General features: G+C 32.8%; 1 protein-coding gene across 1 annotated transcript; it reads left to right on the top strand.

The window, feature by feature from the left end:
- The first annotated feature begins 10,427 nt into the window (after positions 1-10,427).
- Positions 10,428-15,092, top strand: LOC139846943 (amino-acid permease BAT1 homolog). The gene is made up of 7 exons (XM_071836521.1): positions 10,428-10,565; positions 10,666-10,926; positions 12,009-12,027; positions 12,122-12,523; positions 13,273-13,562; positions 13,660-13,789; positions 14,671-15,092. The coding sequence occupies exons 1-7, from the start codon at positions 10,465-10,467 to the stop codon at positions 15,028-15,030; spliced, it is 1,563 nt and encodes a 520-aa protein (XP_071692622.1). The 5' UTR covers positions 10,428-10,464; the 3' UTR covers positions 15,031-15,092.
- Positions 15,093-17,035: the final 1,943 nt, after the last annotated feature.

The raw sequence follows: 17,035 nt of genomic DNA, 5'->3' as shown, positions 1-17,035 counted from the left end.
GCATTTTTAAATTTAAGTTTTGTGTGATTTTAAAAAAAAATTTACTTTATTTCATTAAGTTTAAAAAATGATTTCTAAAATTCATCGTAAGTTGAAGACTAGGTCATGGAACCGAAATTGCTTTACCCGAAGGCGGGGCGAAAAATTTTGTTATCATTATTTTTAATTTTATTGATCTAATGTATACCAAAAAAATTAATAAAAAAAACTCAAAAATCTTTGCTTTTAAAACAATCGCTTTAACAACAAATTTTAAATTTTGTCGAGGGACGGACTAGGTAAACATACCGAAACTACCTAAAGTAAAAGGGCATAAAATTTTAAAAAATTATTCATTTAAATTGTTTTAATAAATAAAGGTTTTATAATATATATATATATATATATATATATATATATATATATATATATATATATATATATATATATATATATATATATATATATATATATATATATATATATATATATATATATATATATATATATGTTTGTAGTTTATGTACAAAACAGGGTAAAACAACGCATTTTCAAAGACTGACATTAAATTTTAGCAAAAGCTACTAATTTTGATGACAAAACGCAAAATATCAAATGTGATATAAAATAATACTTTTGCAAACTCGGTATTTTTAATCACTTTTCTACGCTAATCACTCTCATGAATTTATAATTATAGTCTGATTTCATGCAAATGAGGGCAATGCATGATCTCAAGTGTGGGGAAGGGCTATAAATTCTCTCGGGTTTACACTTAGTTTAATTGCCAAATTTTGTGAAAATTTGAAAATTTTTTAACTAAATGAATTCAAAATCATGTTTATACATATTTATGAACGATAAAACTAGGTATTAATGCCAAAATTATTGTTACTTCGGAGAGAACATAAATGGAGAAACAACCCAAAACGTTAGAATTCAATTAAAATGGAATAGAGGAGAATAAAAAGGTAAAGAAAAAATAAATAAAAGCTAAGTGTGGGAAAATTTTACCAAGTTATTTAAAACACATATCACATATGTTTGTACAAGATTATTACAAGTACTTTTGTTTTGGACGATTTTAATCAGTTTTACCTAATTTACTGTAATATATTTGAAAGAAAGATGAATCTGCATGATGAATCAATTCCATCAATAAAAGGAAGTAAAGTCTTCCGAAAAAGACATACGCTTCTTGATTTAGGTCAGGAAGTTGTCGTCCAGACCAGCTGTAGGTTGACGAAAAATCTAGAAAAGTCATCTCTAAAATCAGCAGGAAATCCACGGACCTCATCATCAAACAGGGTCGCCAAGTGGTCAGACTTATCCTAACAATGAGAGAATCTGTCTCGTAAAATGGGGAGGGCGCCTTGCAAATTAGCTTGATAAGACTAATGAATCAGACCCCCAGAAAAGGATAATCTCCTTTAAAGATTAAAAATCAGCATATAAGCCTGATATTACTCAATCCTTGAGATTGACCTTAAAGATTGAGAATTACAAACTCATGGAATTCGATGATATCTAAACTCGAGCTTGAACGAGAAAATATTTTGATCAAAATTACAAACCAATTTGTTTTCTGAAAACCTATTTTCAATGTGTTCATTACCATTGAACGTAAAATCCTAAGAATTTACCAGAATACATTAGGTCACCTGAACCAAATCGGGTGTCAACGGTAAGAACGGTGGTTGCATAGCATGGTCGAAGACAGGACCTTGTGCCAGACCGACAAACTATAGGGTGATCTTTACTATTGCTCCTACAAAGGATAGTAATTGCATCCAACACGTTACAGACCATAATCAAAAGCATGTCACGGGACATTGCCTTAACAGTTGCTTGTTCAACGCTTTCCTTTACAACCGGACGGTAGTTTACCGAAAGGTAATATACGGAACAAGTATACTGGACGTGTTGCTTTCCTAATACAAGGATTAGCAAGTGGGTGACACAAAACCATAAGTTTTGAGCCAAAATTTTAAAATCTGAAACCCACAAAACCCACAAAAACATTTTACAAACACCGGTGAAGGGTTATTCCGGAAAACTTATCTAGGGTAAAAGCTAGAATGAATTTTCAAAAGATCAAATGTTTTCATAAAGATCCAATTTCCTTAAAGGATCTAAATTTTCATAGTCATGTGACACAAAACCTCATCGTTACTATCATTGTTCATACCGCCGTATCAAAATCACTGATGTATAAAGTGTGAGAATAAAAAAAAAAGTGATTCGAGTGAAGTGTTATTTTATTTTAAGTTCTGTATTGCTTGAGGACAAGCAATGCTCAAGTGTGGGGATATTTGATAGTGCTCCAAATGAACATATACTTAGGCACAATATCCTTCCAATATGTAAAGCTTTTAGTTGTAATTGTTCTATTTTTATGTAATATTCGTTTAAATAAATAAGTGCAAAGACAAAAGAAGAAAACGATGATTTGAAGACGCAAATGACCAAAAAGCTCAAATGTACAAGATATAATTCAAGTGGTTCAATTTAATGATGAGAAACGTCTAAAAATTACAAGAGTGCAAGCCGCTAAACGCAAAGTACAAGATATCTCCGCGTACGAAAGAACGTTCGAAAATTCGGAACCGGGACCTGAGCCAACTATCAACGCGCGACGCAACGAACCTAAAATTACAAGTCAACTATGCACAAGAATATAATATAATATATATATAATTAATATAAATTATATAAATTATATATATTTAAATAAAGCGTCGGCAAACTAGAAAACAAAGTGATTGAGCTGGATCCATCTGGCCATGCGATCGCATGGCCTGGCTGCCTTATTCCCATGCGATTGCATGGCAGGGAAATGGTGGCCAGGTCCTATAAAAGCCAGCGAATTCGACGAGTTTATATATATCTTTTTCCTTTCTTTCCTCTGATCAAATTATATATATTTATATTTATAATTTTAAGTTTAATTTAAGATTAATAATAATTGGGTTATTGTAAGAAATGTTTTAAGATTTTGTAAGTCGAAATTCTGTCCGTGTAACGCTATGCAATTAATCACCACTGTAAGCTATGTTCTTCCTTTTTAATTTAATGTCTCGTAACTAAGTTATTATTATGCTTATTTGAGCCAAAGTAATCGTGATGTTAGACTAAATATTAAGACGGAGTTATTGGATTTTGTACCATAATTCGGGTTTGGACAAAAGACCGACACTTGTGAACATTGGACTATTGACTATTAATAGGTAGGGGTATTGTCTAATTGAATGACAACTCATTAGAACCTGTCGAACCTGTCTTCAAATTAGTTAATCTAATAATTATTAAATTGATTACGAATGTCCTATTTAGTGACGTTTATTCGACATCGTTTATAATCATTTAATTAATCAATAGGATTGGGTAATTGATTATTAATTATGGCCAAAGTGAATAAATTAATGTATCATGGACTAATTAAAACAGGGGTGGATTACATACAAGGATAATTGGTGTAATTGTTAACAAAGTATTAAAACCTTGGATTACACGCAGTCGATAACCTGGTGTAATCATTAAACAAAGTATTAAAACCTTGTTACAGTTCGAATCCCTAATTAGTTGGAATATTTGACTTCGGGAATAAGGTTAATTTGACGAGCATTTTATAATTATGACCGATGGACTATTATGGACAAAAAGCAAATAGGTATCAAATAATCCAGGACAAAGGACAATTAACCCGGGTAACAATTAATAAAAACGTCAAACATCATGATTACGGAAGTTTAAATAAGCATAATACTTTTATTTCATATTTCATCGTACCTTTATTTACTGTCATTTTAATTACTGCAATTTACTTTATCACAATTTAAATTCTATCATTTATATTATCGTCATTTATCTTTACGCTTAAAATATAAAATCGATAAACCGGTCATTAAACGGTAAAACCCCCTTTTATAATAATATTAATATATATAATTATATATATTTTATACAAATATAGTTGTTAAAAATATAATACGTATCACTAGCTCCCTGTGGAACGAATCGGACTTACTAAAAACTACACTACTCTACGATTAGGTACACTGCCTATAAGTGTTGTAGCAATGTTTAGGTATATTCCACTCTATAAATAAATAAATAACTTGTGTAAACTTGTATCATATTTCGCCGTATTTCATATTAAAAATAAGTATATTTCGTACCCCTTCGCTCGCACATCATCATCATCATTATTATTATTATTATTATTATTATTATTATTATTATTATTATTATTATTATTATTATTATTATTATTATTATTAGTATTATAATCAATATTATTATCATGTTTAGATTTAGATGTATTAGAAACATTATTATCATTAGTAATTTTTATAAGTATTATTAATGTTATTAGATTATTACAAGTATTATTATTATTATTATTAAGAATATTGTTATTATACCGTCATTTATACTGATAAGATTATTATTGTTATCCTTACCAATATCACTAAAAATATTATTACTAAAATGTTAGAATTGTCATTATTATTAGTATATGTATTATAAATATTACTAAGATAAAAATTATTAATATTATTATTATCAATATGAAAATAATACAAATTATTATTTTTCTTTAATATTAGTCTTAATATGATTATTATTAATAGAATTCTCATTTAACGATGATATTAATATTACCATTTAACTGACTATTAAGAATTCTATTAAAACTATTATTATTATTATTATCCTTAACCCAGTAATATTATAATTATTTTTTTAAAACAAAAGATATTTATATATATATAAGTGTACTATAATTTTATAATAATATGTTTTATTATATATCAAATAAGCATTATAATACATTATAAGTATTAATAAAAATCATATATAAATATTAATCATAATATATAACTAAAAATATATGAATTTATTCGATTACGATTACATGTTTTAATATATATACAAATGATATAGGTTCGTGAATCCGAGGCCAACCCTACATTGTTCAGTTGTTCAATGCCGTCATATGTATTTTTACTACAAAATACAGTATAGTGAGTTTCATTTGCTCCCCTTTTAAATGCTTTTGCAATATATATTTTTGGGACTGAGAATACATGCGCTGCTTTTAAAAATGTTTTACGAAATAGACACAAGTAATCGAAACTACATTATATGGCTGGATTATTAAACCGAATATGCCCCTTTTTAGTCTGGTAATCTAAGAATTAGGGAACAGACACCCTAATTAACGCGAATCCTAAAGATAGATCTATTGGGCCCAACAAGCCTCATCCAAAGTACCGGATGCTTTAGTACTTCGAATTTATCATGTCCGAAGGGAGTCCCGGAATGATGGGGATATTCTATATGCATCTTGTTAAGGTCGGTTACCAGGTGTTCACCATATGAATGATTTTTATCTCTATGCAGTTTGCGAAATGCCTGATATGAGATTAAGTTTATAAGAAATTGAAATATGAAATCTTGTGGTCTATTAAAATTATGAAAATGATTGATTACGATAAACCTATGAACTCACCAACCTTTTGGTTGACACTTTAAAGCATGTTTATTCTCAGGTATGAAAGAAATATTCCGCTGTGCATTTGCTCATTTTAGAGATATTACTTGGAGTCATTCATGACATATTTCAAAAGACGTTGCATTCGAGTCGTTGAGTTCATCAAGATTAATATTAAGTCATTCATAGCTTAAATATATTATGAAAGGATATGCATACCTGTCAACTTTCGATGCAATGGAAGTTTGTCTTTTAAAAACGAATGCAATGTTTATAAAATGTATCATATAGAGATCAGAACCTCGCAATGTAATCATATGTTATTGTATTCGTCCTTATGGATTAGGACGGGTTGTCTCATGTGGTATCAGAGCGGTGGTCTTAGCGAACCAGTTCTTGCATTAGTGTGTCTAACTGATAGTTGTTTAGATGCATTTGTGAGTCTGGACTTCGACCGTGTCTGCATGTCAAAAGTTTTGCTTATCATTTCGTGCCGAAAATTACTTGCTTATCATCCTTAAGCCTAGACACGTCTTACTGCCTCTATTGCATAGATAGTGTATAGACAAAGTTCATATCTTAGCGTATCTGATAATTCATATCTTAGCGCATCTGTTACTGTAGACTTGCCTGACATATTCCGTAAATTCATCCGTAATCTACGAAATCTTTTGTTCTATAGATATTCTATGTAATTAGAATACCATCCGATAGCCGGGAATCATTTCATGTCGAAAAATTCTTTATTCAATCGTACGAAATGGAATTCGCCACTAGTTCAAGTCCCTCGGATCCCGATATGGAGTATCACTCGAGCTCCGAAAGCAGTGTCACCAGAATGAATCAACCAACCAGCCATCCTCAATTCATCTGATGGGTTCGTAATCGACTTAATCAATGGAGACGCGAAGAAGACGATCATTTCCACCAACCAAATTGCCCTCTTGACGAAGAACCTGAAGCACTTACCGGCAAACCTGTCCGAAACACCATTTTCAGCCTCATTTCTAGAGTAGCCCAACACGATTATATTCTATCCACAATTCTAAACCTTATTCATCCGCTCGTTCTGACCGACAATCATCCCGGAATAATGGAAGAAGTCAACGAGCTTCACGCTCGAGTAATCAATTTGGAAAATATGGTGCAAAACTTACCAGCTTCAGCAACATCACCGGCACCAACAGTACCACCACCAACAACATCCGCATTACACGCCTCAACATCACAATCTGTACCTCGAGCAACAACGTCGTACGTACCATAGATACCAAGGAGTATTAATAAGAATCAACGATGAAGTATTGATTCATAATTTCATTGGAGAACTATTAAGCGACGATTATGTAATCTCTAAAGTCTTAGAGATTATTTACTCTAGCTCAAACCGAAAAGCAAATGAGATTAATATCATATTAACTCATTAAATCCATATTACATCTGAAGAAAATATATATGTATATATGTTTTCATAAAGATTGTAATTAAAAATTCTCTTGTACAAACTGTTAATGGTGAAAATATTTTAACGGGTAGGTAATACCCGAGGAATATTTAGATTTCACCTTAATAAGTTACACTGTACATTTTTTCAAATCTGATTCAACAGTCATTTACTATCCTACTTACATCCACCGATATACGTATCCGTTCACCGCAGAATAACCATTTTCATTCAATTTCATATTTGGATTTTGACCTATCAGAATCCGACAAGTGGCATAATGAAGAAAATATTGGACAAATAAAATTTGTTAGAAACAAACAAATTAATTATGAGAAATTTTGTTAAGAATCCACGCTAACTGTTTCCAGCTAACTGTCCTAGCTAACTGATTACATTTTATTTATCGCAATTTAATTATCGCAATTTATATTCTCGCAATTTTATTTATCGTCATTTAATTTCTGTTATTTATTTTACGCACTTTAAATATCGGGACACGTATACAAAGTTTTGACATATCATATCGACGCATCTATATCTATTATTTGGAATAACTATAGACACTCTATATGCAGTAATACTTGAGTTAGCTATACAGGGTTGAGGTTGATTCTAAAATAATAGATATACTTTGAGTTGTGATCGAGTCTGAGACATGTATACAATGGGTCACGATACGTATTAATTAATTCGAATATTATATAATAAACTATATATATGAATTATTGAATTACTAATTGTGGACTGCTAACTGTGGACTGCCAACATTGGACAATTAAAATGAAATAAAATATTGATTATAACATATGAAACTAAACATTTCTTCAAATTTGCCACTTGAGTTCATCTTAAACCTCATTTGTAACTTGACGATTACAATCCGCGTTCAAACCTTTCATGATTCTTGATCAAGCATAGAATGGATATGTCGGGTTCGGTCATGCTTGACAACAATTAAAGGGGGACTTAAGGGTCATTCGAGTTTAACACTCTGGTCCGGTGTACCGTGAATAACCAAATGTGAGATGAGGATCTCGACATGGGTGATTAAACGTCGACCCACCATCAACGGGATAGCCGGTTATTGATGGCTCGGGATGGGTCCTAGGGTTTATGTTCATGGAACGTTACTTGTTGACCGTAAACAAGTCTAGTGATATGTTATGAGTCCGGTAGCGCGGGTAAGGTCGCGCTATGGGAGTAGCGCGGGTATATCTGTTGTGCTTTTTATAGCAAAAATAGTATATGTGCAAGTCTGGATGAATTTTCATCTCCCTTGATATCGTGACTTGAGCCTCTTATTTATAGTGTAATCCTCCTTTGTCCATTAGTGCCACGTAATAAGCGCAAGGGATCGCGGTCTGTCCTAACATTACTTCCTTGCATGAGGGACCGACAAAAGTAAAAAGCATTCTGTCGGGGTCTGATTCTTATCTGCCACGTACACCCTGCAAACTACAGCGCTTTCTGACAGACTATACGTCAACCCAGTATTTGCAGGCTTCATGTCATTGCGCTAACCGCTGTTTCGCGCGCTGAGCATTGTGGCGCGTTTATTTATGCAGCATGTGAGGAACACATGTGATGCGCTACACGAGCTAATCGGATATGCGGATCATTATTCGGCATTTGCTTTGTGAATGATTGTCGACGAAGTGATCATTGTTGTGCCGAAAGGGGGGGAGACTATCAATATAGTTATTTATTTTAATTAGATTAAGAATTAAGAATAAAATATTCTAGAAAAAACCAAAGATTTACCTTACACTACTTTTTAGTTACACGAAAAAGTCATGAGAATCTTTATTTAGGTGTCACACGTTTACAACCGCTAATACAGGAATAAACACCACATAAACTTTATTTGGTCATAAGACGTAGGAATGATTAAGTGAATCAATTACTCTTTCCTTTTCGATTTTATTATTAACCTACCATTCCCAGATACTAAAATATAATATAGGAGAAAAAATAACTTAAAACGTTTTACTTACCTTTTTTATGTTACACACATATGTAGATATAGATAGATAATATAATATAATATAATATTATATAATATAATATATTTTTTTCTTGGTAACGAGGAACCCTCCAATGAACGAAACATTGATTCATCATAGCAAGTAAACTTCGGACATTGAAAAACTCAAATGTCATGATGTCAAGTAAAACAAATTTCATTGTAAATCCTTAATTAAACTCATGAGGACATTGTCAAAGATTAAACCCCAGACCTACACCTCCACTAGGGTTGGTCACTTGAACAAAATCTAAATAGTTTTATATTTTGATTATGGTAATTACAAGTTCTGATATATAATAAAAATTATGTGTTCATAAAATACATATAGCGTATAACATGACGTACATGTTAGCAAATTCCTATTCGTAACGCTATGAGAATGAAACTTTGACTGTGGAACGAAAGAGTAACAAACTACTTTGTTCCATATTCCTCATATTAGGAAAGAGAGATGTTTCTTTAGGTATCTCCAAAGTAAATCAATTATTCTCTATGGGTGGCTCCTATTGTGTACTCCGTACTAATTTTTTCATAAAAATAAAATATATGTTAAACTCATCACTTTTCTTTACTACCACAATGTTATTTTTTCAAGGAAGCATTAACTTTTAAAGTAAAGTATACAAATCATACACCTCTAATCCAAATTAGATAGACTTATTTCAAAAATATTATAATATAAATATAATTAAATAATTTTGTTAACGACAACATTTAAGACTATCTTTAACGTCTTTTGAATTGTTGTAAATCTTGATAACTACCATTTTAAAAGTAATTGACGGTGATTTTATACACGTCAACGACAAGCTTAAAAGTCGTCGTTAGTAAAATTCATATTTAAAAATACTAGTAGTAAAGAATGATAAGAAAATAAAACAAATGGGTAGGTACATTATGAGTATAACTTCAACGTGGTTGCAAAAATCATCGTCAACTCTTCAATTTTTCTTAAGTATTTTTTATATATTCAAATGTTTCAAAAAAAAAATGTATGAAATAAACTTTGTGTCGTTTAGTGAAAATGAAAAATACGGATATAGACTTGTGAACGATGGAATAAATCAAACCTCAATTCTCCCACGTCAAGTTGGCCTATTATCAGCATCACGTTCCTTCTTTAATCACATTGTTTGACCAAACCTACAATTAATTTAATTTGATATTAATATATAGTATTAAATATTAAATATTGATATGATATTGATATTGATATTAATTTAATATTAATATTAATATTAATTAATATGATTCCACACCATAGAATATGCATATATTCTTGTTCATCAAATATTTATTTATTACTACTATTTCATTTCATATATGATATGATATCATATCTCTTCTTTAATAACACAACCCAATTAAAGATTCATTCATGAAATGAGAATCTGAGCTTCATACACTCAAACTCAACAACACACATCATCAATAAAAACACTAAAATTTCTCAAAATCCAGCACGCTTCCCCAAAAAAAATAGATTTGTTTGTTTTTTTTTTTTTTAATGTGAAAATGGTATCACAAAATGGGATCCCAATTACATCATCAAAAGATTCAGGCCACTCTCGTTTAAACGAATTGGGATACAAACAAGAACTCAAGCGTGATCTCTCGTAAGTATTAGTATATTATATCAACAAAATCTTTTTTAAATTTTAATCCATTGATTAAATTAATTAAAAAGTTTGAATCTTTTTGTGAAATTGGTTGCAGGGTGTTGTCAAATTTTGCGTTTTCATTTTCGATAATATCGGTACTAACAGGAATAACAACACTATATAATAGTGGGTTGAATTTTGGTGGGCCAGTAGTGTTAGTGTACGGATGGTTAGTTGCAGGTTTGTTTACAATGGCTGTTGGTTTATCAATGGCTGAAATTTGTTCTTCTTATCCAACTTCTGGTGGTCTTTATTATTGGAGTGCTAAACTTGCTGGCACTAATTGGGCTCCCTTTGCTTCTTGGATTACTGGCTGGTATTATAATTTTAACTATTTTACTTTATCACTAATTACACTCACACTTTTATGCACGCTAATTGCAGCCCTTTAAGTTGTCGTTAGAAAATTCCATACGTTTATGGTTACACAAGATTGCGTGCGATTTTAAATCTATAAACGAATCGCGTATGCAGGGGCGTAACTTAAGGTATTCCGGAGGGGTACTCGCCCCATCTGATTTTTTCGGGAAATTTTTTTTACACTAAAAAAGAAAAAAAAATATACTACTAATAAATAAGATTTTTTAGTGTTTATCCTCCCGTCACTATGTTACCCCTGCTTGGTCGGGTTCAAGTTCCGCGACTGCGCATATCGTCTGACATGTAACGGCGTAGATTATATAAAGTTAGGTATAAGTATAATGATGATGGACTAATGTGTGTTTTGTGTTTAGAAGTTAGGTATAAGTATAATGATGATGGACTAATGTGTGTTTTGTGTTTAGAAGTTTTACTTGTACTATTTTTGTTTCTTTTGTAGTAGAACAAAAAAAAAAAAAAAAAAGTACTTGTGTATATAAATGATGAATTTGAGGTTTGTGAGGTTATAGGTAGTACTAGTACTTAGTAGTATTACAATATATGAAACACATGCTATTTGCATTCTGTACAAAGATAGGGGAAAAACACATGATGAGAGCAAAAAATAAAATAAAATAGAAGTTTAATGACTTGACTTTTTTTAGGCATGTAATGAGTCCTTACAAAAGAGGATGCTACTTTTTGGCAAGTTTGGCCATAAGTTAGAATTCTAAATTGTGAATAAATAAAGGAAATTTCTACCTAAAATGGCACATGAAAACAGTACAAGTCTCTAATATTATAAAAGTTGCAATGAGAACCCAAAACGTAGATCTTTGACCCGATGTCTGGGCCAAAATGGCTTAGTACGGGTCGTGGGTCATGTAACTCTTCCGGGTTCAAAACATGTGGTAATATCTGTATTATAATGAGATATTTGTTGATAAACAGAATCATAATCCATATATAATTTCTGTAAATAAGTTCATGTGTCTATAACTCTTTATCCTCTAATTTTTTATTTTTTATTTATTTCAGGTACAACATTGTAGGACAGGTACTAAAAAAACTATATATCTTGTGCTCATAAAAGGATAAACTTGACATACTTAATCACTAATCTTTTGATAATGTGTATGATATGAATACAGTGGGCTGTGACAACAAGTATCAACTTTTCACTCGCTCAATTAATCGAAGTAATAATTCTTCTGAGTACGGGTGGCCAAAACGGAGGTGGATACGTGGCTTCAAAGTATATAGTTCTTGCTATACACGGCGGCATTCTTCTTATACACGCTATAATAAACAGCCTTCCGATTTCGTGGTTATCGTTTTTTGGACAATTAGCAGCCGTTTGGAATATTATTGGTGTATTTTTTCTAATGATTTGTATACCCGTAGTTGCAACAGAAAGGGCTAGCGCTAAGTTTGTGTTTACACATTTTAATACTGAGAATGATGCGGGAATTAGTAGTAAACCGTACATATTTCTAATTGGATTGCTTATGAGCCAGTATACTTTGACAGGGTATGATGCCTCTGCTCATATGGTTAGTTCTCTTTTCGGTGTTATTTGGCTGATTCTGTACGGGTGGTTGGGGAACATGTCAAAATGGGTTTGGGTCACAACTCAAATTACTAATATTTGGGAAGACTGTCAATTGTTTGCAATGTATTTTATGCGATTGAGTATGTTAACTTTTTAGCTATTTTTGGTTTTTACCCAATCAACCGACTAGAGAGAAACTATCAACTGAATCTACCCAGTCAAAAGTTAATGGGTCTACATTGCCATGTTTATTTAGCAGGTGTCATGGAGTAGTACAATTTCAATTAATATAAATATTAATAAATATTAAATATCTACTGTCTCAAAGACTCAAAACAGAGGTGACATAACAAATCAATAATAAGGGGGGACCAGTCAATATGCATCAAAAGGGTTGTTTTTTTGGTTGACCCACAACACTTAATATCCAAATTTTTTTGTATTCTCTATATAACTAGTGTAATAGTTTGTCAATAATATTTGCATTGTTATGATAAAAATCTTAATCTTGCAAATAAAATGATAGAGATACAGTTCAGTAAAAATACACTTCGGGTGATTTTCAACCCCCCTTGACCCTGTTTCCGTTTAAGGTCTTCTATTATTTTACCCATCTGACCCGTTTGAGATTATATATAACATGAAAAATGAGACAATTCATTCTTAACTAAATGGGTCGACTTTGCTACCTCCATTTAGCAGTTCTAGTAGAGTACCTTGCTTATGTTTCGGTTACTTTTTTGGTTTCAGTCTGAGGAAACAAAGAGTGCTGATATAAACGGGCCGAAGGGAATTATTAGTGCCATCGGAATATCAATAATTGTTGGTTGGGGTTATTTGATCGGTATAACATTTGCAGTTACTGACATTTCACATCTATTAAACAAACAAAACGATGCTGGCGGTTACGCCATTGCAGAAATATTCTACCAAGCTTTTAAAAGTCGGTTTGGTAGTGGTACTGGCGGTATCATTTGTTTGCTCGTTGTTTCTGTCGCCATTTTCTTCTGCGGCATGAGCTCGCTCACAAGCAATTCCAGGTACTTTTTTTTTCCTTTCAAAAAAAAAAAAAAAAAAAAAACAGAACACATACAAATTGAAACATACACAGTTCTTAAGATCTTGTCTGTGTTGCAGGATGGTTTATGCGTTTTCAAGAGATGGTGCGATGCCATTATCATCGTTATGGCATAAAGTTAACCAACAGGAGGTCCCTATTTACGCTGTTTGGCTCTCAGCGTTCATAGCTTTCTGCATGGCCCTTACGGTATGTGATCACTGTGTTGTATATACATTCTTGAACAAACGATCATCTAAAAAACCTTAATGTTGCCTGACGTATTTGTTCAAAAATAGATAAATACGAGTAGTTAATTGGTCAACGTATGTCAATGGGTCAAAATCGCATTTAGTTGGTCAAAGGCGGATTTAATCAGTCAAATTCAATATTGGTTGACATTTTAAAGTGAAATTAAATTAGATATTTAGAGTTTTGAACAAATGAAGATTATGTTTATGTTTCCAGACAGTTATGTTAACGTTTATGTTTATGTTTAAGGATTTTTGTATATTTACACGTATAATTTTAAAATTTATTACTTAAATACTCCATTTGTTCTAAAATTACTATCTCGCTTTGACTATTTTAAAACGGTGCTTTACCCCTATCTACTCAAGTAATCAACTGCTGTGCCCCAACGCATTTCGGGGATAATTAGCTAGCTCTGGACTCAAGTGGCAGTATAACTTTGACTTTAAATATTTTTGATTGTGGTACATAATATTTGGTACAAGTTATACCAATGAAAACACATTTCAAAACTGAATTCATTCATATAATTTTAATCAAATATTATATAGCACAAATAAAAAAAATTTAAGTCAAAGTTTAAAAAGAAAGACTTTGAAAAGTCAAACGGAACAATTATTTTGGGACGGAGGGAGTATATAAAAAGTCCAATCCGATTACTCCCCAATTAGACGATTACTCCCTCAAAAGTCCTAAGTACTCCCGAGTAGCGATTTTTGCAACCTTAGGCGTTGGTCTAAGAAAAAATATTTTACAAAAAGAAAAAAAAATGGAAAAAAAAAATGCTATAAAGTAGTATTAAAAGTTGATGCTGACTATGATTTGTTGCGAATTTGCAGTCGCTTGGGAGCATAGTGGCATTTCAAGCCATGACTTCAATAGCAGTAATCGGGTTGTACATAGCCTACGCATTACCAATATTCTTTAGAGTCACTTTGGCTCGAAAATCATTTGTACCCGGGCCCTTCAATTTAGGTAAATACGGTATCATCATTGGTTGGATCGCAGTTCTTTGGGTCGTTACCATTTCTATACTATTTTCTTTGCCAGTCGCGTACCCTATTACCGATCAGACTCTTAACTATACACCAGTGGCAGTTGGTGGTCTTTTTATTATCGTGGTTTCGTATTGGTTATTGAGTGCACGATATTGGTTTAAGGGACCGATAACGAATGTAGGTACCCATGGCGATGTATGAACACGTTATGTTATTGATGTTATTTGTAGATGGACTTTGTGTATCAAATTCGCGATTATATACGTATGCAAGTTGTGTTTTTTTTTTTTGTTTGAACAACACACGTTCTTCTCCCGCAGTTGCATAACCCGCCCCCAACTCCTGTCCAGGAGGAAACCCGGCCCAATCCAATGGCACGGGCAGTAAAACCCGGCCCAAATTCGCGATATATACTTATGCAAGTTGTGTTGCCAAGTAGAATACAGTTTTTAGTAATACGGTACTAGCACTAGTTGTTACATTGTTTACTAGCAGTGGCAACTGTAGATATGGCAATAATATGTTTGAACTTGAAACCTACGAGAAGTTTAACAACTACACTATGTTGCAGATTATTTAAGATTGCTACACGGAGTTTATGTTAAATTCCTCTTTTTAAAAGCCTGTTGAATGTTGAATTATTGATCACATGTTAATCAGAATAAACTAAAATAGATTTTATCATACATAAACAAGAAGTATACGTTTAAATGATATACCGTTTAATCATTTAACTACTAGAAAAGTACATAGAATAACAATACCATCTCTTTTCCAATATGAAACGACTCAAAACCGTTTAATTAAAACCGGCCAAAAATTTTCTTTAAGTACAGGAGCCGGCGCACCAAAACCAGGTGCGTCGCTTTTGAAGACCCAGAAGCGGCGCTTTTGACTCCAGAAGTGGCGCTTCTACTGCCTGTTGAAAAACTCCACTAAAGACTGACCAGGAGCGGCGCTCTTACTACAAGAGCGGCGCTCCTGTACCTGGGAAGGACTGTTTCGATTTTTATTAAGTATCCCAGTCCAAACACCTAATCACAAGTGCAATACCACCAAAGTACATTCGATTTATATAATAAAAGTGTTTATACAACAAAATGGGCACCACGACCCTTGGGACTCCAACGACCCGTTACATACATCAATGTAGCAATTTTGACCCAAATAGTTTAATTTCCAAACATTTAACGAGCATGGTGTTTGGGATTAAACTACCCCACACCTAGGCCAAAATCCAAAAGTGTCCACTATCATAACAAAAGCGGGAGATCTCTATTCCAAACGAATATCCCTGCCTTTATCCACGCCAGAGCCTAAAAAGGGTAAACAACGAGAGGGTAAGCAAAACGCTTAGTGAATGCAACAATTTTACACATACATATATAATATACCTATTTGCAAACACTTACTCACATACCGCATACATGCTACCAATATAATTAGCATATCATCTCAAGTACGAAGCTAATAACCTCCAATATCGCAACTAGCATAACCAATAGCATATAATCGAAACAATATAATATGCTACACTACAACACGTACACGAACCATATGGTTAACCACACACGCACTATGATGCCACCGGCTCCGTGGTTCGCACCATACGCAATTGTCATGATGACACCGTCTCTGTGGTTCGCATCACAACTTGAGTCATACTCACGCTAAGGCTTTAACGGCTCCATGGTTAATACATTAACAACTCATACTATAGTGCTACCAGCTCCGAGGCTCGCACTACAACACACCTACCATGATGCTTCTGGCTCCGTGGTTCGCATCATAGCACACCGCACATACTATGGTACTTCCGGCTCCGTGGATCATGCCATAGCATACCAATAAATACACTATATACATACATGCATAATTATTCCACTCACCTTAACGCCTTCGGTGAATGATAAACCAAGCTCGCAACCTTCAATGTAACGTACCTATTTCATTATGCGCGTAATCAATCATACAATCAAGTTGGTCAACCAACTCACCCACCCTCCTAGTGTCATTTTGACCCATAGTGCAAATGTTGCACCTTTAACCCTCACACTAGGTCAAGATTACACCAAATCACTGACATCAATCGATTAAGGTCTTAATACACTTATTACATAAGGTTAGTGCATTTTCACACTCATTAGGCAACTTAGGTCTCCCAAAACTCATTTGACCCATTTCAAGGTCAACACGTCCATTTGGG

Source organism: Rutidosis leptorrhynchoides, chromosome 5, assembly GCF_046630445.1.
Source record: "Rutidosis leptorrhynchoides isolate AG116_Rl617_1_P2 chromosome 5, CSIRO_AGI_Rlap_v1, whole genome shotgun sequence".
Taxonomy (NCBI): Eukaryota; Viridiplantae; Streptophyta; class Magnoliopsida; order Asterales; family Asteraceae; genus Rutidosis; species Rutidosis leptorrhynchoides.
Note: the sequence above shows the minus strand (reverse complement) of the source record. Positions and strands in the feature narration are given on the sequence as shown.